Raw genomic sequence first — 27,504 nt, 5'->3', positions numbered from 1 at the left:
AGCAGTGAGATTGGCCCAAGACTCTATACTAGGCAGAACACAGGGAGATATCCTTTGGCCCATTTTGGAGGCAAAGATGACAGGACAGGAGACTCCGGATGATATTCTCTGGCAAGACAAGCTATATAGTGATCGCAGTTTATACCAGAATAAAGTTACGCAAATTACTAAACAGCAGTGGACATCACTAAGTCAGTCAGGGAAAATATTTCCTACACACTCAATGATAATGCCCTTAAAAAACATTATAAATGAGGAGTTTAAACACCATATTAAGAAGTGGGAGAACAAAGGGTTATATAGGGTGGCAGACTTGCAATCCCAGGGTAAGATACTGACTTTCATCCAACTTCAGCAGAGACTGGATCCCCTCCCACTACACTGGTTCTTATACCTCCAGATAACTTCAGCTATAAAGACTTATCTAACCAAAAGCAAGACACACAGTCGACAGACAACGTTAGAGCAACTATGCACTTCACTTACCAGACCCAAAAGAGCAATTTCTAGACTTTATACCTCCATTCAGGAAGCTAGGATCTGTAATAAAACCACGTTAATGTTGAAATGGGAAACAGATCTGGATAAGGAGTTAGAACTAAATAAATTGAGTGAAACATTACACCAGGCCAGTGAAGGTCTTATTAGTGCTGACCTGAGAGAAAATGTGCTAAAAACATCCTTTAGATGGTATCTGACACCAATAAAGACAGCTCATATGGGAAAGGAGAGCTCCAACTTTTGCTATAGAGGTTGTGAGGTAAGGGGGTCATATATCCACATGTGGTGGAAATGTCCAAAGGTCAAGAGTATATGGAAGGAACTATCCTCACTACTGAGTAAGGTACTAGATGAACGGATTTCTCTCACCCCTGCTCAGGCATTGTTACACGAAAGCATACCTGGGCTGAACAGATATATTGATACCTTTATTAGAATTCTATGTACAACAACGAGAATAGTTATAGCTAAGTACTGGAAGATGGCAGTACCATCATGGTCAGAAGTGTTAGCTAGAATTCAGTTGGTGTATCTGATGTATGAGTCAGCTGCATCTATACAGGACACAGTTTCAAAAGGTCTGGTATTATTGGATAATGGAGAATAGCCATAATGTGGGAGTTAGGGTAAGGGAGGAAGCTGGAAGAGTAAGGTAAGATGACCATGTCCTATTGAGAGGAGGTGAAAGGGGATGAATAAGATGACTGACATTTATAAATCGGATATAAAAGAATAGAGCCAGATGAGTTAGTAGTCTTTAGATACGATAAGAGTAAATTGTACGGTGATGAAGTGTTAATCTATTTTTCTATTTTGTGCACTTTTCCTTTTTTTGTTTCTTGCTTTTAGTTTGGTTTATGTTCTTCGTTCTTATATTGTAGTTGATGAGATTAAAGTATAACACTGGGATCCCCCACATACAGATAATCCCTTATGAGAATATTATACTGATAGAGAGTTTAAAAAATGACTAAAGGGAATACATGTTGAAAACAAATAACCCCTCCAGGTGTAGTGTTACAAACTGTAAAAAATGCATTGGTATGGGTCCTTGAAGGTTGTAGCATGGAAATTTTCCTGAAGATGTCTAAGAAATCTCAAGCATGGACCTTTGAGAGACTACATAATAATAGAACTCTTTTATAACAAGACATTCTTTATTCTGACAACTTTATATGTATTCTGAACTCTAAAGTTTGTTTTGGGTTATGTCTTTGTAGAAAACTTTATGTAACTTTTTCGATATTATTGTTGGAGGAGTGTGGGTAATAAAAAACTATTTCATCTAAATTAAATAACAAAAAATAATGTGTGACATTGCAGGGTACACTACCCTCTAAAACACTGAAAACAGAAGAAATTCTTGCCATTCATTAATAAATTTGCATTTAATCATGAAATTCTTACATTTATAATGTAGGAAACAAGAATAGCTGTGATGTGATTTTATCCATTTTATAAATTATTCAATGGCTAGATCACATTGTTATATATTGTGGTAGATAAGATTGTATTTGAATTTGATAATACAGCTAGTAATCCACAAGTTTAGTCATATAGAGGGAATACTAAATACTACTATGATAGTTTGTGTAATATATAATTCTACTCTTTTCAACAATATTCTCATTTAGGAGCTAGAAATTTCACCTAACTATATATTTATATATATATATATATAACAGAAGCAGCTTGCAGAACAGGATTCCGGTGTTTTGGATTGATCTTCTGGCCATGCACAGAGGGGTTGGTGATGCTGGTGAGTGCTGATCTTATTGTAAATTTATATATATATATATATATATATATATATATATATATATATATATATATATATATATATATATATATAAATGCTGAATTCTCGTTTCTGAGAAGAAAACTCAATGCCTGAACACCTAATAAATTCTAAAAGTTGGCAATGACCGCGGCTTCTTAAATTAAGTTTCTGGCGAGCCGGAAACTTTGGCGTGGGGAAAGCAGGATCCGCTGCTTGTTAAATCTAGCCCATAATGTCAACCTTGCAGCTTGTTTAGACTCCATTCTAGGGTTAGGGCTAAAGTTAAACACTTATCTGCAAGAGAGCAATTTCTAAATGCAAAGATTTTAGCATGGAACTTATAATGACACAAATTATTATATAAACAATTGGCTTCTAAGCAACATATTGAAACAATGATCTGCATTTAAAGGAAATGCATTGTTATCTTGTTAGTGACATTTAAAAGGCTGTACTATTTTACAGCCCAGCTATACACCCTTTGCAAAACTCGGTGGAACCAGAGTACTAGCTACGCTTTTCTGATGGCTGAAGTACACACTTCAGGTCCCTTTAAGGAGGGGGAAAGGCACAACATACAAAAGTAAATTACAGGAATAGCAGACAAGATAAATAATACAATGTATGCCACTAGGTATAAAACTACATTTACGGGCAGATTTATCTTTGTGTTTAATGTCTCTTTAACAGGAATTATTGCATTATTTCAATGTTAAAATTTGTACCAACAGCATTATTTTTTATTTGCTCTTTCTTTAAAATGTAATTAAAGGGATAGTAAACACCAAAAATTGTATTATTTAAAAAGATAGATAACCCCTTTATTTACCACTCCCCAGTTTTGCATAACCAACACTGTTATATAAATATATTTTTACCTCTGTAATTAACTTGTATCTAAGCTTATGCACAAATCTGTGAAGGAAATCACAAAGAGAGAGGGTGCCTCCTAGTGCAACTCTGTGGGAATAGTTGTAATCACAGATCAGGTAGATAGTATAATACTCACAAAATCAGCAGCACCCATGTTCTAATTGATGCAGGCTGGGGAATTACAGTGACCCAGCTACACTGATCCTGCAACAGGATGTTGGATCCAGGTAATCCAGGGAACAAGAAAGGCTCAGGCTTCCACAACGTAGTTAAAAAGGTGATTTATTAAAAGTAAGGATGTGTACAATACATCCAAACCAAAATAATAAAAACAAATGTTTTAAAAAACAGATGCAACGCGTTTCTCAGCCAGACTGGCTGTTTCATCAGGCATCTCTCTTAACAGTGGAAGCTCTGGCTTTTTATAACACATAAAATATGGTTAACCCCCCTACCCCTCCCCTAGCCCCATGTTAAAACAATTAAGCTAATTAACATTTTACTATTGACAGCAGGTAAATATGCAAATAGCAAATGGTTATAATGAAAAAACACACATGCCTTATTCACAAGCCTATAGTAAATAATGACAATAAAACACCATATTCCCCAATCATGTGCAAAATAGAATATTCCATCTGCATAGGCAAGGCATAGCACTTAGGTGGCAAAGTACAGACAAACCCTCCATCTAAAGATCAGTCCACGCCATTTTACCCTGTGTTATAATCATAAAAACAGATAACATAAATATGTCTGCGCAAACCCACATACCTTATCCCAAGAAGTGTAGGAATGTAATCAATCAACAATTGATTAAGATTTTACCTTTATTTTCTGAATTGATAGGAGTCTCATTTTTTGAAACAATAAATTATATGTACACGGTGTGATATTTATTAAGTGTCATCAAAGCTTCTGATTGGTAATCAAACAATGCTGTTATGGAGTCTTACATAGTCGCTGTGCTAAAAAACTATTTCACCAAGTGATCGCACTAAAAAAAGGCACATTGAACAATGCCAGATGTAAAAAAACCTTTCTTGTTCCCTGGATTACCTGGATCCAACATCCTGTTGCAGGATCAGTGTAGCTGGGTCAATGTAATTCCCCAGCCTGCATAAATTAGCACATGGGTGCTGCTCATTTTGTGAGTATTATACTATCTACCTGATCTGTGATTACAACTATTCCCACAGAGTTGCACTAGGAGGTGCCCTCTATCTTTGTGATTTCCTTCACAGATTCCAGTCTCTTCACCCTTCTTCACGAGAGGAGCTGCCTATCATATAGGAGGACATATTCAGACGAACCTCTACAACAGATGTACTTTTTTGGAATCCATTTACACTGGACTTACACTTATTAGACCTCCATTTATTGGACTCAGCTAAGTTTACCAATATGGTGTAATGTTTTATTAATATATAACTACTGTATGGTTATTGTATATCATAGATCAATATACTATATTGCTTTACCAACTAACTTTAGACTGGGGTATTATACACTGGTCCCTATACTTTTTACTTCATATACTAGTCCTAAATTCATATTAGGAATTTGATTTAATTTCCATCTAACTACTGGTTTATTCATTTGTTAGTTGGGATCATACCAGTTTTGATATTTCCTACCAGTTGGCTAAAGGCCTTTGTTGCTACACCTAGACATTGCCAGTCTTATAGCGCCCCCTAGGGTTGCACACTCAGGTGTTAGCAACAGTTTGGATTGATCTAAGCTTATGCAGACTGCCTCCTTATCTCAAATTTGTTGACAGACTTGCATTTCATGCCATTAGTGCTGACTTATTTATATGAAACACATGAACTAACGCCCTCTAAAAAAAAACTGCCAAATGCATTCAGATAAGAGGCAGCCTTCAAGGGCTTAGAAATTAGCATATGAGCCTACCTAGGTTTAGCTTTCAACTAAGAATACCAAGAGATCAAAGCAATTTGATGATACAATATAAATGATGCTTACCTGATCATTTCATTTCCATCATGGGGAGGAGAGTCCATGACTTCATTCATTACTTGTGGGAATTAAGAACCTGGCCCCCAGGAGGAGTCAAAGACACCCCAGCCAAAGGCTTAAATACCTCCCCCACTTCCCTCATCCCCCAGTCATTCTGCCGAGGGAACAAGGAACAGTAGGAGAAATATCAGGGTATAAATGGTGCCAGAAGAATAATATTAATTTTAGGTCCGCCCACAGGAGCAACAGACGGGAGCCGTGGACTCTCCTCCCCATGATGGGAATGAAATTATCAGGTAAGCATAAATTATATTTTTCATCTAACGGGGAGGAGAGTCCACGGCTTTATTCATTACTTGTGGGAACAAATATCCAAGCTCTAGAGGACACTGAATGAAAAAACGGGAGGGCAAATAAGGCGGACCCTAATCTGAGGACACCACAGCCTGTAAAACCTTTCTCCCAAAAAATGCTTCAGCCGAAGCAAAAATGTTAAATTTGTAAAATTTTGTAAAGGTATGTAAGCATGACCAGGTAGCTGCCTTACAAATCTGCTCCATAGAGGCCTCATTCTTGAAGGCCCAAGAAGAAGCCACAGCTCTAGTTGAATAAGACGTGATCCTCTGAGGAGGCTTATGTCCCGCTGTCTCGTAGGCCAAGTGAATTATGCTCCTCAACCAAAAGGACAAAGAAGTTGAAGAGGCCTTCTACCCCTTGCACTTCCCTGAATACACCACAAAAAGAGATGAAGACAGTCTGAAATCCTTTGTAGCCTGAAGATAAAACTTCAAAGCCCAAACTACATCCAGATTATGAAGTAACCTCTCCTTAGGAGAAGAAGGGTTAGGACATAAAGAAGGAACAACTATTTCCTGAATGATGTTAAGGGTAGACACAACCTTGGGAAGAAATCCCAAACCAGTGCGAAGAACAGCCTTATCAGCATGAAAAACCAGATAAGGAGGCTCATATTGCAAGGCTGCCAACTCAGATACTCTGCATGCTGATGCAATAGCCAACAAAAACAGAACCATCCAAGAAAGTAACTTAATGTCAAGTCGGTGCATATCCTCTTCAAAACCAAGTTTAAGCTCCAGGGAGGAGCGAATTGTCTAAAAACAGGCCTGATTCTAGACAGAGCCTAATACAAAGACTGGATATCAGGAAGCTCAGTGAGCCTCTTGTACAAAAGAACAGGTAAAGCCGAAATCTGTACTTTCAAGGAACTGATGGCAAGCCCCTTCTCCAGTCCATCCTGGAGAAAGGACAGAATCCTGGATACCTTAACCTTGTGCCAAGAATAGCCATGTTTCTCACACCAGGACAAGCAAGTCCTCCACAATTTATGAGAAATGTGATGAGTGACTGGCTTCCTGGCCTGAATGAGAGTATCAATCACTCTCTCAGAGAATCCTCTCCTAGCTAAGACTAAGCGTTCAATCTCCATGCAGTCAGCTTCAAGAGAATCTAGATTTTGATGTTGAAAAGGACCCTGTACCAACAGATCCCTGTGACAGGGTAACCTCCATGGAGGAGACGACAAGATCCACACTAGGTCCGCAAACAACTCGAGGTAGAAGTGGCCACGGTGAAAAAATGTAAACTAGGTTGAACCCCCAAGGAACCACTAAGGCATCTGTCAGCTCTGCCTGGGGATCGCTGGATCGTGACCCGTATCTGGGTAGCTTGCAATTGAGTCTGGACGTCATGAGAAAAATCTCTGCAAACACCTCGGGATGGAGAGACAATTCCCCCGGATGGAAGGATTGCCTGCTTAGAAATTAGAAAATCCACTTCCCAGTTGTCCACACCGGGAATGTGGATTGCTGAGAGCAAGCAGCTGTGGGACTCTGTCCATTCCAATATCCGAAAAACCTCCCTCATTGCTAGGGAGCTTCATGTCCCACCCTGATGGTTGATGTAAGCCATCGAGGTAATGTTGTCTGTCTGGAACCTGATGAAGTTGAACGACCCCAGGAGAGACCATGCTTTCAGAGCATTGTAGATCACTCAAAGTTCCAGAATATTGATCGGAAGGAGAGACTCTTCTCAAGACCACCTTCCCTGTGCCATCCTGGCACCCCAAACAGCACCCCACCCTGCTAGACTCGCGTCCGTGGTCACAATCTTCCAGGACGGTCTCAGGAATGATGTCCCCTGGGACAGTTGTTGCAGACAGATCCACCAAGAAAGGGAATCCCTCATCTTAACACTTAGAGAAATCTGTTGATCGCTGTTCCACTGCCTCAACATGCACAGCTAAAGAGGTCTGAGATGGAACCTGGCAAATGGAATGACATCGATGCTGGACACCATGAGCCCGATAACCTCCATACTCTGAGCCACTGAGGGACTGGAGGAGGACTGAAGGGCAAGACAGGTGGATGCTATCTTCCTGCATCGCTGATCTGTGAGAAATATCTTCATTGATATAGAATCTATTATTGTTCCCAGGAACTCCACCCTATTGCTGGGAATCAGGGAGCTCTTTCCTGAGTTTATCTTCCAACCGTGAGATTGGAATAACGAAAGAAGGGCCCTGGAGTGATCCTCTGCAAGACTGAATGACGGCACCTGGACTAGGATGTCGTCCAGATAGGGCGCCACAACAATGCCTCTGGATCTAGCCACTGCAAGTACCGCCCCCAGAACCTTCATAAAGACTCTCAGGGCCGTCGCCAGACAAAAGGTAAGGGTCACAAACTGGAAATGTTGGTCCAGAAACGCAAATCTCAGGAACCTGAAGTGATCCCTGTGGATCGGCACATGAAGGTAGGCATCCTTCAAATCTATTGTCGTCATGAACTGACCCTCTTGAACTAGGGGAAGAATCGATCTGATCGTTTCCATTTTGAATGATGGAACAGCCAGAAATTTGTTTAAACATTTTAGGTCTAGAATTGGGTGGAACGTGCCCTCCTTCTTTGGGACCACGAAAAGTTTTGAATAGTACCCAAGACCCCTTTCTGCTGGGGGTACTGGTACAATAACTTAGATAGAAGAGAGATCCCTCACACAGTCTAGAAAGGCTTCTCTTTTTTCTGGTCTGAAAGACAGATTTGACAGGAGGAATCTGTCCCTGGGCGTGATGAGATTTGAACCCTATCCTTTATCCCTGGGCAACAACCTCCAGAACCCAAGGGTCCTGAACATTCTGAAACCAGGCCTCTGAGAAGATAGATACTCTGCCCCCAACTTGGTCCGGAGACCGGTCGAGGGCCGCCCCTTCATGACTTGTCCGCTTTCGTGGCGGGCTACTGGCGTTGGGCCTTGTCCGCACGAAAGGGACGAAAAGTTGATCCCTTAGGCTTAACCTTTTTATCCTGTGGTAGGAAAGTGTCGTTGCCTCCCGTAACCATAGATATGATCGAGTCCAATCCTGGACCGAACAGGATCTTTCCCTGAAAGGGCAGGGATATAAGTCTGGACTTAGAGGTCATGTCCGCAGAGCACGATTTTAGCCACAGAGCCCTGAGGGCTAATACGGAAAAACCTGACACCATCGCGTTCAGGTGAAAATAATTAGCATATTGGCATCACAAATAAAAGAATTAGAGACCCTCAAAGCCTTAATTATCTCCTGTATCTCGTATCTTGACCATGTCAGACAGAGACTCGCACCAATATGTTTCAGCTCCGCTGCAGGCGGAAAAACAAACACCGTATGTTGGAACATCTTTCTTAACATGTTCTCCAACTTTTTATCCATGGGCACTTTAAATGATGAACTATTCTCAAGAGGAATCATTGTCCACTTCGCGAGCGTAGAGATAGCACAATCCACCTTAGGGATAGTCCCCCATAGCTTGAGCTGAGAGTCTGGGATGGGAAACAGCTTTTTAAAAGGAAGAAGAAGGGGAAAAGGAAGAACCTAATCTCTCCCATTCATTCTTAATAATGTTAGCCATCTTAACAGGAACCCAGGAAGGTCAGGAGGTACCACCCTGTCCTCATACACTTTATCAAGCTTAGGAATCAAAGGTTCCTCCGGTAGTTTCAGTTCAGGAACCTCGAGGGTAGCAAGTACCTGTTTCAGCAAAAAGCGCAAGTTCTCTATCCTAAACCTAAAGTCAGGCTCCTCTGCAGCGGGAGCCTTAGATGACATGGACTCCGACCCAGAAGGAACGTCCTGCGAAAAGTCAGAGTCGTTGGAGTCAGCGGATAAACTTTCCAATATATCCATTGGAGTATAGGACCCCTGGGCCGGATCGCCATATATACGATTGCTCTTGGCAGAACGTTGTAAGGCACTTATAACCTTAGAGACAGCTGTTTGCAGTTGATCCGCAAAATCTGACGGCTTTAGTACGGACTATGTAACTCTAAATAAAAATGGCACCTTTATAACCTCCAATGGCCAGGGCACTCACCACCTCCTATGACCCGGACCACAGAACCGATATGTCTCCTGTGCCGCCAGTCAAGTCAGGAAGTCGATAGGAATGCCTCGCAGGACATCCCCTGCACTAGGGAGAAAACACACCAAATCTACCGTGCAAATACTCCCAGAAATGAAACTAAAGTACACCCATTCCCAGAGCCACATCTCACACATATCGCAGCAATGACACAACAAACAATAATATGTACAAGAACCCCCTGTTCAATAATCCCCCTACCAGGGATATTAACCCTTGATTCTATAAAGATAAGAGATATCACACTGTGACCCTGTCTTCTGCGTTATCATTATGTGTATAAAAAAAATGAAACTATCTTACCAGAATCTACGCCGTGAAACTGGAACACGGCTTCTCAAGTGTGACAGTGTAGTAGCATCGCTCCTGACATGGACTTGAGTGTAGAAAGCAGGCAGCGAAACTCGTCAACGCTGATTGCTTATGGAGCTGTTAATCTGAGTCGGTATGGTTTCGCAGAAAGACTCTCCCTGTCTCTCCGGACTCTAACTTTCACCCAAGCTCTCACTGAGAGGCTGACAGGGCTAGTTAAAACTCCAGTCCCATCTGACTTCCGGCGGACGGGCATGGAGTAAGCAGCTCACTCTCAGAGCTCAGTGAAAATCCTGTCAGCAACTCCGAAGTTTCAGGGAAAACTATCATCTGGACTCTATTTAAGCTGGAGACAATCATCTCTCCCCCACCGGAGCATATTTAGCACAGAAGTGTGTGAAATACCACCCGACCCCCCTCCACAGCCACTTAAGCCTGTACCCAGATAAGCGGTGAAGCGGACCACACTTTAAGAAGCAGGAGAGAAACATAAAGGAGAGCAGCGGACAGCAGCTGCCTGACTAACTAGATGCACGCCACAGCCACCCGCCATCACAAGTTAGGTCTGCGGGCCTCAGGTCATATCCATGTGGACGCTGTCCGTGTGTGAGAGACACGCAAGGGTCCGACTGGCAGACGGCACTTACAGGCACTGAGCAGTTACCCTTCAGAAGAAACAGACCTGAGACAGGTGCTTACAGCCTCTAACCCTCCGGCTTCTAAGTGATGACTAACAGATGCCTGGATCAGAGTGGCTGGATTCACAAAAAGGCGTGAAACCGCCAACGAAATCTTGGCACCGGATCTGACAGCCTTCACTTGCTGGATAGCAAGGCGCCCCCCTGAACATCAAAAGGGTCTTCAAAGCCTCAGGGGTGTCACTGTAGAGCCTCATCTAGGGACCGCCTTACCGGTTGACGGTCACCTGACTTGGTAAAGTACTAACCCCCATGAGTACATGCCACTTACACCCCAAGCCACTTTACAGAGGGACACCTGGGTAGACTGAGACTGTAAGCTTGCACATATTACACGAGAGAAGATTGGCATAAGCTGAAGTGGGTGAGACACTACACACTGCATAAGCATATATGCTGCATGGGGGACAAAAGTGGTTATGACCCCAGCAAATGAATGCTTTTTGTCTACCTGACATCACCCTAAGCTCAGGTCCCCGCCATTGAAGCCTGTTTGACACTCGTATCTCAGATTGGGACAGCAGCAACAGACTTTCACCTCTGAAACAGCTTTTTTTTCTCTCTTTCTAATAAAGCCCACATGCTGCATTGCCCTGAAATTGAAGGCACAGAATCCACGCTGTAGGGCCTCCTTAGTAAAGCCACATAATACACTTCAGTGAGGATTCCTAAACCTGAGGAAAAGGAAGGCTGCCCATACATACTCTATCTGCTATAAAGTGGGCTTTGCATATGTGCATTGTGTACTGCTGTGTTTGTCTGTAGACAGGGAATTAATCTGTGACTGTTTGAATGTTAAGAGATTTGCATGATAACACTATCAGCTAAAACTGTCTTCTAATAACAACAGATATAACTTCTTTTTTCTTTTTTTTCTCTGCTCTATATGAGATCTTATGACAAATTTCTATAGAGCTGTTTCTGTATGGTGAAATTTCTAGAACCCTCTAAAATGTCTAGCAAAGGCAAGAAGAATGATAGGAAGCAGAGGGGCAACTTAGATAAGTCTGCCACTTCCTCAAACAAAAATGGTGAGGCCATGTCTGATCCCAAAGAATCTCATGCTAGTTCAGCAATTAACCTCTTTATTTATGCCCAAAATAGATAATATCCAGAGGGGTTTAGATTCTCTATCTGGTGGAGTCAAGCAAATAACAAATCGATTTAATGAAGCGGAAGAAAGAGTTTTGAGAACTGGAGGACTTTAATGTCGCCTATAAAAAAAAGGTTGAAGACCTAACACACCAGAACCAGATCCTCCATCAACGCTTGGAGGATCTGGAAAACAGATCCAGGCAGAACAATGTAAGGTTAGTGGGCCTGCCTGACTCTATCAAGCCATCAGAAATTATCAATTTCATTGCGCAAACTCTCCTGTCCCTTTTAGGCATCACCGCAGGAACCCTTAGGGGCAGTGTAGAGAGAGCCCACAGAGTGGGCCCAGCCCCAGATAGGCAACTTGTTAGAGAGGGCCTTGTTAGAGAGGCAGGTAATGATTAAGTTTTTACACTTTCAGGTAAAGGTACAGGTGCTTAGGGGGTATCGCAGACTCCCTTCGCTGATGTTTGATAATGCCAAACTCCTGCTCTTTCAAGATTACTCTGCAGAGTTGATGAGGAAGCGGAGGGAGTTTTCTGCGATTTGCTCTTCCTTGAACAGGGAGGGCAGTAAGGTGTATTTGCTCTACCTCGCCAGGTTAAAACTCCTAACTGACAATGGCCCAAAGTTCTTTGATTCACCCATGGAGGTTCAAGACTTCCTCGGGGGGACCCAAAGGCGCCCGAATAGACCCTCTGATGCAGACAGGAATATTGATCCAGACTGAGATAGTAGGGATGGGTATTTACTGCTTATGACATGAAGGATACGCTGCAATGCTAATTTTGCTTGTTTGTGTGGTTCTTTATATTGCCATTTTCAATAACTGGATGCGACTGGGAGTGACGCATGGTTTCGATGCCTCCCGTCGGGATGTTTGTCCAATGTTGAAACCATGTTATACACCACACAAAGACTTCCCCATGTGGGAAACACGGCAGTGCAGTACATTATTTAATGTTGCTGGTACTATACAACAGGTTATGTTAAGGTTACTTACCATGTCTAGATTTCTTCATATATTAACCCCGAGGAAATTACATCACAAACTGTTCAAGAAACATGAAAATTGTTGCACGTATGCAATCTTAAAGGTTTCAATGATAGTATCATATATGTTTGTACTGCCGATTCTTAATGTTAATGTAAACTTGTGCTCACTTCTGAAAGAAGGTAAATATTATCATTTGACTAAATCTGGGACCCTGAGTGGCCCCCCGCCCCACCCCACATTGTGTGGAATCCCCTTTCACACAAGCATCCTTGGATCCACGCTTCTGAAACTTTGTTGTGGGTGGGGCGACCCGGGGTCTCTGGCAGTGAGCATGAGAGATCCTGTAGAGCACTCTTATTACAATTATTGTTGAGTTGTTTATGTCGAATGTTAATATTCTTATGTTTTGACAGGGAAACTAAAGGCTTATCATCCCCGAGATCTGTGCCTCCATGCCCCCGTTTTAGGCATGGAACCGTTAGGCAAAATATTGCCAGCAGGTGTTCTCGCTCCGAATCCCCCTGGGACCTTTTCCTGGGGATCTTTGGAGGACCGGCATATTGACATTTTCGGCAGTTGACCATTGGGAAATTGATGTTTACCATCAGGCCCATAATAACTTTCCAATTTGCTAATTATGAGTAGAAATGAAGCTCCATTGGTGACAGCTGGGTGGAAGGTTTTTTATTCTTGTTTCTCCGCCCCCTTTGTTTCTGCTGCCCCTCTCGCCGGCCCTCATCCTTCTGCTAATGTGAATGTTAACTAAATTTATTACGTGGAATGTAGGGGGATACACTCACCAATAAAAAGGAAGGCCATACTAACACAACTACGTAGGCTAAATTCTGATATAGCCTTTTTGCAAGAGATGCACCTAACCGATAGCGAACATGACAAGCTAAAATTAGGGAATATCTCCTATGTATTGCACACCAACTCGAGCAGAGGACTGCTCAAACTATTTTGTAAAAAACTCGCACTAGACATCATAAAAACATACATGTCCCAGAGGGCAGATACCTCATTGTGCAAATTAAAACAGGTGGTCAAACTTACACCCTTTGCAATATATGCTCCCCGAATCAGCAAAGCTCAGCTTTATGGACCCAAAGTGTAAAATCTCTTACTCCATACTTGGACACCCGTGTCATACTGGGTGGATACTTTAACTTGGCCCCTGACCGTGTGTGTGATAGAATGAGGGTCCCGGGAGCCCCCTCAGAGAAAAAACCACCTAAATACAAGGGAAGATTTTAAAAACTTATTTTTAGTAGCCTGGTATCTGACTTGGGGATCTGTGAGACTGCGGCACCCGGAGGGCAGAGACTTATCTTGCCTCTTCAAAGTCAAGCTTCAATGCCACAAATAGATATTTTCATTATATCAGATTCTCTGATTTCCCAGGTTCGGCGGGACAGGATTCACAACATTCTACTGTCTGACCATGCCTCGGTTGAACTCACACTTCACTCCGGCAAATGCCCCTCCAACAGAAACACTTTGAGATTCCCTACCTACTTGAGTACGTCAGAGCCTTTTAAGCAATTCTTCACACAGTCATGGAATGACTTCTATACCGATAACGTGATACACCTAGACAATCCTCAATTGTTCTGGGAGACCGCAAAAGTGGTCTTATCCGGTAACATAATCTCTTATGTGGCTAATCTTCATCATAAAACACAACAGAAACATGTTTTTTCTGCAAAAGCAACTGGTGGAGACTTATCGGGAATATGTCTCTGTCCAGTCTAGGGAGCACTATGATATCTATACTGCGGCCAAAGAAGATCTAGAGACCTTCATGATGCAACAAGCAGCCTCAGGCCTGATTAAAGAAGACACCAGATACTATAGGTTCAGAAACCGATCCGGAAAAATGTTGGCCTCACTGATTAAAGTGCACATGAGGAAGTAGCCTCGCTAAAAATCGGAGGGAAAATACACATCATCAGCGGTGAACCTGAGGAGAGTCCTACAGGTCATAGAGTATTGCTGGAGAAGGGGGGGAGGGGAGCCACAGAAATTATATATCGGAGGCCTTCCTGTTATCCCTGGACGCAGAGAAGGCCTTCGATCGAGTGGAGTGGAATCACTGGTTTGATACTATGGACAGATTCCATATTAAGGGATCCTTTGCTCAGACTATACAAAACATATATTCCCAACCTGTGGCGCAAATTCTAACAAACTGGATATTCTCAGCTGACATCGCTCTGCAAAGGGGCACAAGACAGGGTTGCCCCCTATCCCCATTGCTATTCAACCTGGCTCTAGAGCCGCTAGCCATCAAATTACAACAAATTTTTCCTGGCATATCGGTTCATGGTAAATCTCAGAAATTGTCGCTCTACGCCGATGATATGCTTCTGTTTGTGGAAGACCCCTCTAGACATGTCCCGAATATTCTCCAAATGATCCAGGACTTTGGTACCTTTTCGGGGTACAAGGTCAACACAACTAAGTCTGAGATCCTGTGGCTGAATAAGCATATAGACAAATAGGTGAAATATCCCTTCACTGTGGCAGGGAATAAGCTCACATACCTTGGCATTCACTTGAGCAGGAACCCCCAGTGCCTTTATGACTTAAACATCTTGAAAACAATGCGTGGCTGTGTGTGAACAACATTGGAGCTCCCTCCCGCTCTCCCTCCCTCTTAAAAATGGTTACCTTACCACGTATGTTATACCCCATGCTCATGCTACCATTTCTGATAAACAAAAAAGACTTAAAAGGTTTGAACCAGGCTGTTAAAAAGTTCATATGACGTGGAGGTAAACCCCATATTGCAGTTAACTCTTTGCAACAGCCATACAGAGAGGGGGGCCTGAGCCTCCCAAACTTCAAATTGTATAACTGGGCAGCCCAGATCAGACTTGTGCTAGACTGGCAACTAGGTACCTCTCACTTTTCCGATGCTACCTTAGAGAATGCCATATCTTAGGGTAGAGGAATACCCGTCTGTCATTAAATCCCCTACACTCTACAAGAGTCCACTGACAGCATGGCGAATGGCCCATAAGCTCTTGGGAGTACGGCATCCCTCCCCCAAATTGATCCCCATAGTCGGTAACCCGGATTTTCCTGCAGGTTCTGAAAATTGACCATTTTGCTCATGGAAGAATAAAGGGACCAGGGTACTCGGAGATCTCCTGGAATCGGTGTCACACACAGTTAGATCTTTTCATGAATTAAACATTAAATACTCAATCCCAAACAAACAGTTCTAGGCTTACCTACAAATACGTCATTACATTGATACTCTTAAACAAAGAAACCCAGGTTTCTGGGACTCGCCTATATTTGCTTTAACACAAACAGCTTTTAAACTTGGCAACTACTCTCTATCTGGTATCTATAATATTCTACTGCACAAAATGGTTGGGTTGAGGGCATTTCTATGTCTGACATACAAAACAGCTTAGACTTGACAAAAAAGGCAACATTAAGTGTCCCTCTGCGCGAAGCTCAAATGCGATTGATACACTTTGACTATATTACACCTCACAGACTCTCTAAATGGAACCCCCAACAACCAAATAAATGTGGGAAATGTGGGATGGTGGCACCTGATGTACCCCACTATTTCTTTAAATGCCCTCAAGGGAGGCAATTTTGGGCCCAAGTACAATTCTGGTTTAGGGGTGCGCTGGGGATCACCATCATGTTGCAGCTAGAACAGATTTGTCTTTTCCGGTGGGATGAACAACCCAGAAAATATCATGCCCTATCAACATTACTCATGCTCTTGGCCCGCAATTGCATACTTTGTTCGTGGACTGACAGGAGAGCCCCCTCTATTACCCAATTTAAACACAAACTCTACAAACACCTATTTATCAAGCAGTTTGATGTCAAACTTGAAGTAGCACGCAGACTGCGACCCTTCCTGACTAAGTGGGAGCCCATTTTGCGCACACAACACCCAGTGATTCAGAGACAGTTGTTTGGACCTTTTGCACAGACAGAGCTGCTCCTGTCCGCATATGTAGGTGGAGAGTGGGCGGCACTTTACAACAGAGATGGAAACAGGGACTCTGAGGACTCATGTGAGATTCTTATAGCACAGCTAGTGTAACCAACTACGGCAGAGGGACAGACCTAGTAAACAAACAAAAAAAGAGGTGAATGGGGGGGAGCGATGGGGAGGGCTTGAGAAGTAGGGGTCGCTGTGGAGACTCACCTCACTTGAAGGATATGGGAGGGGGGACAGGGGGGGAGGCAAGAGAGATCTTGATTTATTTTACTTACCCAAATCCTTCTTTTTTTTTTTACTCACAGATCCTGGAGACGTACAAAGAGCGTTACAAAAATACTCCCATGATGTTCATGGTTAGAATTAGTTTAGATAATAGTTAAAAATGTTTAATATAAAAACAAGGGAGAGAATGGAAAACAATAGAAAATCAGAGGATAAAAAATAGACTGGAATATAAGGCAAGAGTACACCTAGTGCACGTACATTATTGTGCTATGCTTTTAAGGGCACAAAACTGTTAGATGCAAAGTGTCTAGATACTAAGCAGTATGCGCATACAATCTGAAATCTGTATTTAAATATGAATGTCTCTCAATATGCAATATGTTATTACTGATGAATTTGTTGAATGTTGTGTATCCTTTCCTGATCTCCCTTAATACAAATAATTATTAAAAAAAAAACTCCAGTCCCATTCCGAAGAGTACTACCCTCCATAAGCGACTATTATTATTATTATTATTATTATTATTATTATGACTACTCCGAATCTTCCAACACTTCTCTGCCAATCTCCTGTGACAAAAGACAAAGAATGACTGGTGAATGAGGGAAGTGGGGGAGGTATTTAAGCCTTTGGCTGGGGTGTCTTTGCCTCCTCCTGATGGCCAGGTTCTTAATTCCCACAAGTAATGAATGAAGTCATGGACTCTCCTCCCCTTTAGATGGAAAAGTAAATTTAAAGGTTGTTTAAAATAATGAAAGTTTAATTTGGACTTTACTATCCCTTTAATCACACAATATTGTTCTCAAGCATCATTTAAACAATAACCCCAAGTAAAGAGGCATATATCCTATTGACTATTATCCTTCTGTAGTAACATTTTATCACATAAAACAAGGTCTGGTAAAGGGGATCATAAACCAAAGTACCACAGTGGTGATTAGGAGGTTTAGTTATTTAGCTTTCAATTACAGGTAAACATAAAAGGGAAGCACTGTTTTAGTTGCAATGCAAGATGAACAGAAACTTTTTTGTGCTTATTTTGCTGCTGACTTTTTATGCACTATTCATTTAATATGTATTGTGTGCTGTGGTGACTGTTATTTAAAGCATCATTTTTATAACATTAACATTGATTCATATTGACAAATTAGTCAGACTGAGACCAGATGTGATGCTTGTCTGCACATATCATTATTATCCTATTTGAACAGCTAAGTGGCCCATCACCTAATAGACCACCCAGCAGAGGTCAAATAAGGTTATAATCTTGTTTTTCAATATTCATTAGTAAAATTAATGAGGCAGAATGAAATATCAGGGATAATACAGAGCTGAGAATACAGTAACCTCTACAGCATATAAAAAAGCAGCAAAAAAGTAACTAAAGATATTAATTACAAGTATATACATGCCGTACTATTTATGCAACACCTTGGCATTCTACAGGGCAATGGTATCATTATCTATTGCTGTCTCATATAAAACGATGTTCAGACACATATCTAGGCTATACTTTCCCTGTTATCTACAATTTTTACCTTGCACACCTTGAACAGATGTTTAGTGTGACTTTTGCTTGTGGCTCAGTGCCATAAGTACTTCTCCCCTGGCTAAATTTGCTCCCAGAATGCATCAGGCTGGTTACACCTTCCATCCGCAGATCATCAAGGTCCTCTAAAAGGAAGCAAATTGAACAATATAGTTAGTAATAAATCAGTGAAAATTACTTTAGGTAGGTTAGAAAAAGAAAAAAAAAACAGCACAATTATGATTACTGTGTACTTTATAGTAATCTCTCTCTCTCTCTCTATATATATATACAAACACACACACTATATATATATAAATATATATATATATATATATATATATATATATATACACACATATTTATACATATATATATATATATACACATATATATATATAAATACATATATATAGATATATATATATACATACATATATATATATATACATATACAAATATATATATATATATATATATATATATATATATATATATATATATATATATATATATATATATATATGTTTGTCTGCTCATGTCTAAGTGGATGAAATAAACCTTTCAACTTTGATGCAAGATTACCGTGTTTGCAGTGATTTCTTCTTGTACCTTTTATATATATATATATATATATATATATATACATACATACATACACAGACACACTTTGTATATATATATATATTATAAGCTGTGTGAACAGCGATCATTTGGCGTAAATGGAATCTGCTGAAAAGCAGACTGAAGTAAAAAGGTTTGTCATTGTGTACTTAATTTGCATATCTTACCCAGAATCCTTTGCTGCATTGGAAACAATGTAATTCAGAGGTTTTCTGTGGGAAAACAAGCCTTCGGGCCTGTCTTGATTTGTTAATGAACTACACAATGAGTTATTTTTCTATATTTTTTTTATTTTGTGCGTAGAGGAGGATTTTAAACTCACCTTTTATCTCCCCCTAATTTAAAATGTTGTTGTATTCTGCCCGGAATCAACTTCACCCAGCAGTGATTCAAACCTTCTCCCAGCTGATGAGTAGCAACAACTACGAAACAGTCTGTCCTGGGATGGTTATGAATCACTGCACTAACCCTAGCTAAGTTTATAAGCTGTGTGAACAGCAATACTTTGGCGTAAAGGGAATCTGCTGAAAAGCAGACTGAAGTAAAAAGGTGTGTCATTGTGTACTTAATTTGCATATCTTACCCAGAATCCTTTGCTGCATTGGAAACAATGTAATTCAGAGGTTTTCTGTGGAAAACAAGCCTTCTGGCCTGTCTTGATTTGTTAATGAACTACACAATGAGTTATTTATATATATATATATATATATATATATATATATATATATATATATATATATATATATATATAAAGTGTGTGTATGTATGTTTATATATATATATATATATTTAAAGAGGGGTTGTTGTCAGCACAATCAGTTTTACCAATAAAAAAGGGGGGTAGTTGACAGAGGTCTGAATTATTAGTACTTATCAGACCTCTGGTGCAAGGGGAAAGTAGAAAAATGTTTACTCAAGATAAATAGAAATGATGAGCCTCTCCTATCCAGCACTAAACAATCCCAATTGGTGTAATTGGATAAGTAATTCTAAAGTGACAAACCTTATAGAGGCATAAGAAAAATAATATCAAAAGTATCAATCATATGCTGCAGTAAAGGAGCATTAAAAAGAGCAATTTATTGGAAAAACATGAGAATTATATTAAACAACCTGAAGGGTACTCAAAACAATTCCTATCATAGTGCACTATGAAAACCAGCTGGAAAAACCTTAAGATTAAGGACAAAATTAAAACTAAATAAATCAAATAGCCAAAAGAAAAACCCTGTTTGTAACTACAGGTAATATAAGTCCCGGTAGGTAGTTTTAGAGAGACTTCCCAACAGATCAATAATAATAATGTAGCAACTTGGGCCTCAAGTAATTAGAGGATTAAGTGTTGCTTTTGCTTGTAGACAACCTGCAAAATGGTTATTTAAACTTCCTTGTTATTCTGAAGTTTGTAAGAATAGTATTCTGCTGTGATGCAAGATATGATCCAAACTTAACTTAAAGACACAGTGTAAACTAACAATTCCACCATAGCGGTAAGTATTTAACCAGTTCTTGGCTATCAGCAATACTTCATGTTGTTAGAAAATCAAGCTCCACCGTAGCGGTAAAGTATTCACAAGTTCTTGGTTCAAATAACAAATACTGTGTCTAAAAGTATATTCCGCTGTAGCGGTTGTACTTGCGATTATTGAGAGTCCCACTATCGCGGTGTCGCACCTCCAGGGGTGCTCCTCTCACACTTCTTTGTGAACTTTAATTATTTTGCAGTTGTTCACAGCCTCCAAATTGCAGCTATCTTGAATATTTTCACCGGCAATCTCAGTCTCATGAATTTCCAAACAACAGCTCCAGCCAGCTGCGTTTCACCCCTAAGGCTATGGGGCTTCTTCCGGCTCCAAATTCAATCAGTACTTTGCAGGTGTTTTTGGTATACCTTTAAAGAAAACATCACGGCGGAAAAATCCTCCCTTTCTTGAAGCCTTTTGTAATTCAATGTTATTCTTGGGGTAAAATGGTAACTATGTATGAACTAAGACAAAAAGTATATCTACATTGCTATATACATATTTAGGTGTCAAACAAATAAATAAAGACTACGGAATTGTGAAAAGTACCGTAAGTAAAAAATATATGCAATAACAAAATAAGTATGCTCCTCTGTAATGCAGCACTGGCCGACACTAATATTTGAAAATCATATTACTTTAAAATAATAATAATATCCTATCATAAGTGGAACACCTTCTCATAACTTATTTAAACAACTTTGTGACTTCTTAACATGGCAAGTTTTATACAATAACCATTAAGTTGCCAATTTCTCTTGAATAATAGCCAAAATCAGTTTTTGATACTTTATATTAATGTGTTAGTTTTTTTTTCTTATAGGATTCCGACATGGATCATTCCTTTGCTTCCATTTTTCTTTTTCGTTAAAGATAAATTAGATTACACTCTCATGCAGCAACCTCATTCACCTAGAAAGCATGCATAGTTGATTTCCTCATTTATGCCTTGGGGGGCAAGAGCTTTTAAATTAAATATCCATTTACATTCATTCTGTAAACGTTTTTTAACCAAATCACCACCACGCTCTTTAAGATCAATCTTTTGCAGACCTCTAAATTTTAGTTCATGCTTATTACTATTATGAAAATAGAAAAAATGTTGTGCTACACTGCTAGTGTCAATCAATTTATTCTTTATGTCTCTCTTATGCTCTTTAATTCTTTCTTTGAGCTCTCTGTACGTTTTTCCAACGTAATAACAGGGACAATTACAGTAGACTAAATATACTACTCCTACACTTACACAGTTTATGTGTCCCTGGATGTACCATCGTTTACCAAATTTATCAATGAATTTATTCCCAGTACTCATGTTTGGACAGACTGAACATTTGGAACATTTAAAATTACCATCTTTACTTTTATATTGTGACAGCCAAGTTTCAGACCTATTCATACGAAAATGGATTCTAACTAATTTATCCTTCAGATTTGGGGCTTTTTTTGCTGTCATTTGGGGAGTACTGCTTATTTGTTTAGCTATAGAATTATCTAAAGTTAAGATATGCCAATGTTTTAGCAATATTGCCCTAATTTTGGCCCAGGAATCATTGTAAACACTAATAAATCTTACTGTATCTCCTTTCAAATTATCCTTTGGTTTATACAATATTTCCTGTCGATTCTTATATCTTGCTTTTGTGTATGCCTGTTTTAGACAATTTTGTGAATACCCCCTTTCCTTAAATCTTTTTTGTAGATCACATGCCTCTGTTTTAAATGTTTCAATTTGTGTGCAATTTCTCCTATGTCTGAGATATTGGCCATGTGGTATGTTAAATAGGAGGTGAGACGGGTGATGACTATCAGCACGCAATAGTGTGTTGCTAGCAGTGATTTTTCTATGAGTTGAGGTAGTAATTATTTGATTCACATTACTAATGTTTAAGTCAAGGAAACTTATTTCTGTTCTACTACTAGTATATGTAAATTTCAAATTGAAGGTATTCTGATTCAGAACCTCCATAAATTTAGTTAATTCTTCCTCTGACCCCTCCCATAGCATTAAAGCATCATATATGAAGCGTATCCATAATCCTATTTTGTCCTTATAATCACCATCCCAGATTACTTCTTTTTCCCAGTATCCTAGGTACAGACATGCGTATGTGGGCGCACAGCAAGTACCCATGGCTGTACCGAGGGTTTGTACATAAATCTTTTGATTAAATGTAAAATAATTATGTTGCAATAGGAAGTTCAAGAGTGCTAATACAAAATTAGTATGTTCAGAATATTGTTTCCCCCTTTGTTCCAGAAAATACCGACAAATTTCCACTCCTTTTGAGTGTGGAATTGAAGAGTATAACCCTTCAACGTCAATTGTTACTAAAAATGTATCCTTTTGGACAGTTAAACCTTCTAATATTTTGAGCACATCAAGTGAATCTTTCACAAAGGATGGCAGATTTTCAAGGAATGGTCTTAAATTATAATCAACATATTCAGAGATTTTTTTCTGTCAGGGACCCCATACCTGAAATTATTGGTCTACCCAGTGGTGGTAGCCTCCCCTTATGTAATTTAGGTATGGTATAGAAAGTGGGTATGATTGGAAACTTAACTTTAAGATAGTCAAACTCATGTTTGTTAATAAGACCTTCTTTTAAAGCTACAGATAATATTTGATCTAATTCAAGAGAGTATTGTTCAGTAGGGTCATTTTTAATGTTTTTGTAGTGGGTTTTATCTTGGACTTGGAGAATACATTCTTTTAAGTAATCTTTTGTATTTAACACTACTACGTTACCGCCTTTGTCTGACGGCTTAATGGTAACCTCAGAATTTGTTTGTAAATCTTTTAATGCTAGCTGTTGTTTAGCTGTTAAATTTTGTTTTATATGTGTATTCTCTTCCATCTCAATAATATCTTTTTCTACCAATTTGACAAAGTTTTTTACACATGGTACCATTGATAAGGAGGGCATATAGGTTGATTTATTTCTTAATGTACTAAATCCTATGTGAGATATAGATGATTTCTCTTGTGGTTCTCCCTCTGAAGCCAATTCCTCTAAGCCAATAAAAATTTGGCGATCATGAATATCAAGAGTTGTTTCAGGTATTTTGTTCTCAAAGGTTTTCTTTAAAATTAATTTAGTGCGAACAAATTTAAATCCTTTATTACTGTAAATTTGTCTCATTTATTTGTGGGTGCAAAGGATAGACCCTTGCCTAATACTTCTATTTGATAATCAGTGAGCTTGGCGTCAGAGAGATTAACCACTTTTTTGATTTTATTAAGTTTTCTGCTTCTCTTTCATTTGATTTCTCAATGGGTATTTTCTCCCTTCCTGTGAAGCTTGTTTTATATTTCCTCCCTCCTCTTCTGGTTCTTTTGTTTCCTGTTGTCTCTGACCTAAAAAATCCCTTCTTCTACCTCTTCTGGATCCAAATCTTTGTCTGTTTTTATCCTCAGTTGATGGACCTCCTGATTCTGAACTACTTGTCTGAAATGTGTAATTATAGACTTGATTCTTTTGATAGTCATCCCAGTCTCTTTCAAACTTTCTCCTTTTTCTAAATTTTATTGTATCTTGAATCTTTCTTACTTCCAATTTAGCCACTCCCATTAATTTTTCATATTGCTCATTTGTCTTCCATTCATCTATTTTTTCAATTGCTACATTCAGTTCTGTCTGTACTTGCTGTAGTCTCAATTCATTCTCATCAATCATTAACTTCATCCAGTTAAAGGCACATTCACTTGCATAAGTATCCCATTTTTTTCTGAAAATCATCTAATAGTGGTTCAAAATATCTTCAAAGTATTTAAAACCTATAAATCTAAAATATTAAAAGAACAAAAATTAAAATGGGAGATTTCAAGCCTTAATAAATATTTAGAAGCTAAAATGATACCCAGAGGCTTGAGAGTGAGAAAAAGACCTGGCTCTAATCTGAATGAACCACTATTAGATGATTACATTTTTGTAAATAATTTATTATATCTTTTCATCTGACAACACTGAAGAAATTACACTTTGCTACAATGTAAATTAGTGAGTGTACAGCCTGTATAATAATGTGTAAATTTGCTGTCCCCTCAATATAACAACACACAGCCATTAATGTCTAAACCTTTGGCAACAAAAGTGAGTACACTCCTAAGTGGAAATGTCCAAATTGGGCCCAATCATGTGACTCGTTAGTGTTACAAGGTCTCAGGTGTGTAGACTTCCACCAGACTACCACACTTGAGGGGTACGCTAGATCTGGAAACCAGCTAAGAAAATGGCACATCAAATTATAAGAGCGCTTGCTGCCCTGGAGCGGCGTATGGATGCTCAGTTCTGCTCACTTATCCAGTGCCTTACTTATGACCGGGATGACCTGCCTGATACTACGGGGGAAAACCAGGACACGGATGCTGGCCCACCAGAAGACGAAAGTGCCCCGCATCATCTTAGCCCCAACAGCTCAGCAACGGGTGAGAACAACGGCGCTTTATCCGCTCTGCCCAATCAGGCTAACAAGATAGTTCCCCAGACTACAGAGCTCCCGGAGAGTAGCCTGGACAAATGTCCCCAGCGCGCAACTGCTTACCTGATTCCCGCCCCAAGGCGACCAGCTGAGGCAGGGCTGAAAAGAGTTGGAATCTCCTTCCCGAAAGAGACGCACTTCTGTGTACCTCAAATCTCAAACCCAGGTGAGATTATGCTGGCCCCTCTGATAAACAACACACCAGCATCAGACAGATCGGGGATCGGTTAAACTCAGTCTAGCGGTGCACTTGCTATCTCCCCTGGCTTACCATAGGACAATGTGATGAATACCCATTAGCAGCTCACAATGGCACAGTACTTTTATACAGATAACAAAGATATACACTTTCGCAGTGTACCTTGCTCAAGTACACATTCAAATGGACACTCTTATTACTGCTATCCTACAGCTCCATATATATATATTTTGTATAAAGCAGTTCACATGCAGCATATAATGTCTGATATGTATATTAGGCCAGTGTAAGTGTAATAAAAGAATAGGGAGCTACACCATATTTTTATTTTTATCTTTTTCAAAATTAGGGATAATACCCCCACACTGTGTTAGTTTCTATAAGTATGTTCCTAGTTGCTCACTTCTCCTTTAGATACTAAACTTATTATTTACAAGAGAAAACAGCAGCATGACAACTGCAAGTTAGAAACATTATCTATTGCTCTATGTACATATGCTCTCCTAGAAATCTGCCCTGGTCTCACACTTCCTGCTTTAGATATAGATTAACTTATTGGTTTATATTGTCCAGCATTACCTCCTCCCTTGGTGGCTAACCTTCTGACAACTCTGTTATAGGAAGCTAGACCATCTCTCAGATAGAGGCACATAGTGTGTATCCTTTTATGTGGAGTTGTGCATGTCAGTATATGTTTTAACCCCCTCCATCCTACTACATCAAAGATACCCTGGCACGCTGTGTAGTTAGTGTCATATGTCCTGTTCCTGTTCTCATTAACCCCAGTTTATGGATACTCTCATAGTTAGTTAGCATTAGTTTAGTCTAATTATCTCCATAAATGAATGAGACCAACAACTGAATTCAGAACTCCCATGAGCTAGAGGTATATAACCCCATATTATACTGGTTACCATACTAGAAGTAGTTCTTATATTAGTCCTATTACAGACGAGCATGTCCTGCCTTACAACAATATACCCCAGTCCTGGCTCTAGGTGCTATACAATTTTGGCCCGTAGAGCCAAGATAGTGAAGATACACTTTAATTAGCTAACTATTACCAATGTCACACCCTTAGCTCACAATACTCTCTTCTCTGATTCCCCACCTAACTCTGATCCACCAACTAACTTCCTTTCTCTTATCTCCCTACTCTTAGATAGAACACATTCACAACAGGGGCCCAACATCCCCCCCCCCCCACTCTTTCTTCTTCTCTTTCTTTCTTCTTTTCTAAAAACAGCTTTCACCTGTTGATTTTCACCATCTTTCTATCCCCACACATGGTCCAAAAGTGACCACCTCAAATGCCAAGCTCCTCCCCAAATGTACATAAGCTACGTAAGGTTCAAGTGTAACCTTTCTTATCAACTGAGGACCCCACTATAGAATTAATCATAAAATAAAAAACGAGGTTCCAAATGATTTCTCACACAGACCCACTGTAATGCTGTTGCGATATCTTGAATGTATATTTTTGTTGTATCATAAGGCATGTATATTTAATGGTATTATATATTGGTTGTACTATTCTGATAACCTCAATAAAAAATGTAATAAAAAAAAATAAAAAAAACCTAACACTACACTATCAATAAATTAATTAAATACAATACCTACAATTATCTACAATTAAACCTAACACTACACTATCAATAAATTAATTAAATAAAATACCTACAATTATCTACAATTAAACCTAACACTACACTATCAATAAATTAATTAAATACAATACCTACAAATAAATACAATGAAATAAACTAACTAAAGTACAAAAAATAAAAAAGAACTAAGTTACAAAAAATAAAAAAATATTTACAAACATTAGAAAAATATTACAACAATGTTAAACTAATTACACCTACTCTAAGCCCCCTAATAAAATAACAAAGCCCCCCAAAATAAAAAAATGCCCTACCCTATTCTAAATTAAAAAAGTTCAAAGCTCTTTTACCTTACCAGCCCTGAAAAGGGCCCTTTGCGGGGCATGCCCCAAAGAATTCAGCTCTTTTGCCCCCCCCAACATTACAACCCACCACCCACATACCCCTAATCTAACCCAAACCCCCCTTAAATAAACCTAACACTAAGCCCCTGAAGATCTCCCTACCTTGTCTTCAGCTCACCGGGTCCCGATCTGTCCAGAAGAGGGTCCGAAGTCTTGATCCAAGCCCAAGAGGGGGGCTGAAGAGTGACGTCCATCCTCGGGCTGAAGTCTGGATCCAAGCGGCGGCTGAAGAAATCCATCATCGGGCTGAAGTCGGAAGTCCATCATCG

The 27,504-nt window shown here is 39.7% G+C and overlaps 1 protein-coding gene across 1 annotated transcript in view; it reads right to left on the bottom strand.

Annotated features, from left to right (window-relative positions):
- Nucleotides 1-27,504, bottom strand: part of C5H8orf34 (chromosome 5 C8orf34 homolog) — a 603,345-nt gene that overhangs the window by 263,816 nt on the left and 312,025 nt on the right. Inside the window, exon 8 of the mRNA XM_053715893.1 lies at nt 18,401-18,536. Coding sequence (XP_053571868.1) covers nt 18,401-18,536 — 136 coding nt within the window. The remainder of the gene's footprint in view (nt 1-18,400; nt 18,537-27,504) is intronic.

This window comes from Bombina bombina, chromosome 5 (assembly GCF_027579735.1).
Source record: "Bombina bombina isolate aBomBom1 chromosome 5, aBomBom1.pri, whole genome shotgun sequence".
In the NCBI taxonomy this organism is placed as follows: Eukaryota; Metazoa; Chordata; class Amphibia; order Anura; family Bombinatoridae; genus Bombina; species Bombina bombina.
The sequence above is the reverse complement of the archived record's forward strand: the minus strand, read 5'-3'. Positions and strand labels throughout refer to the sequence as shown.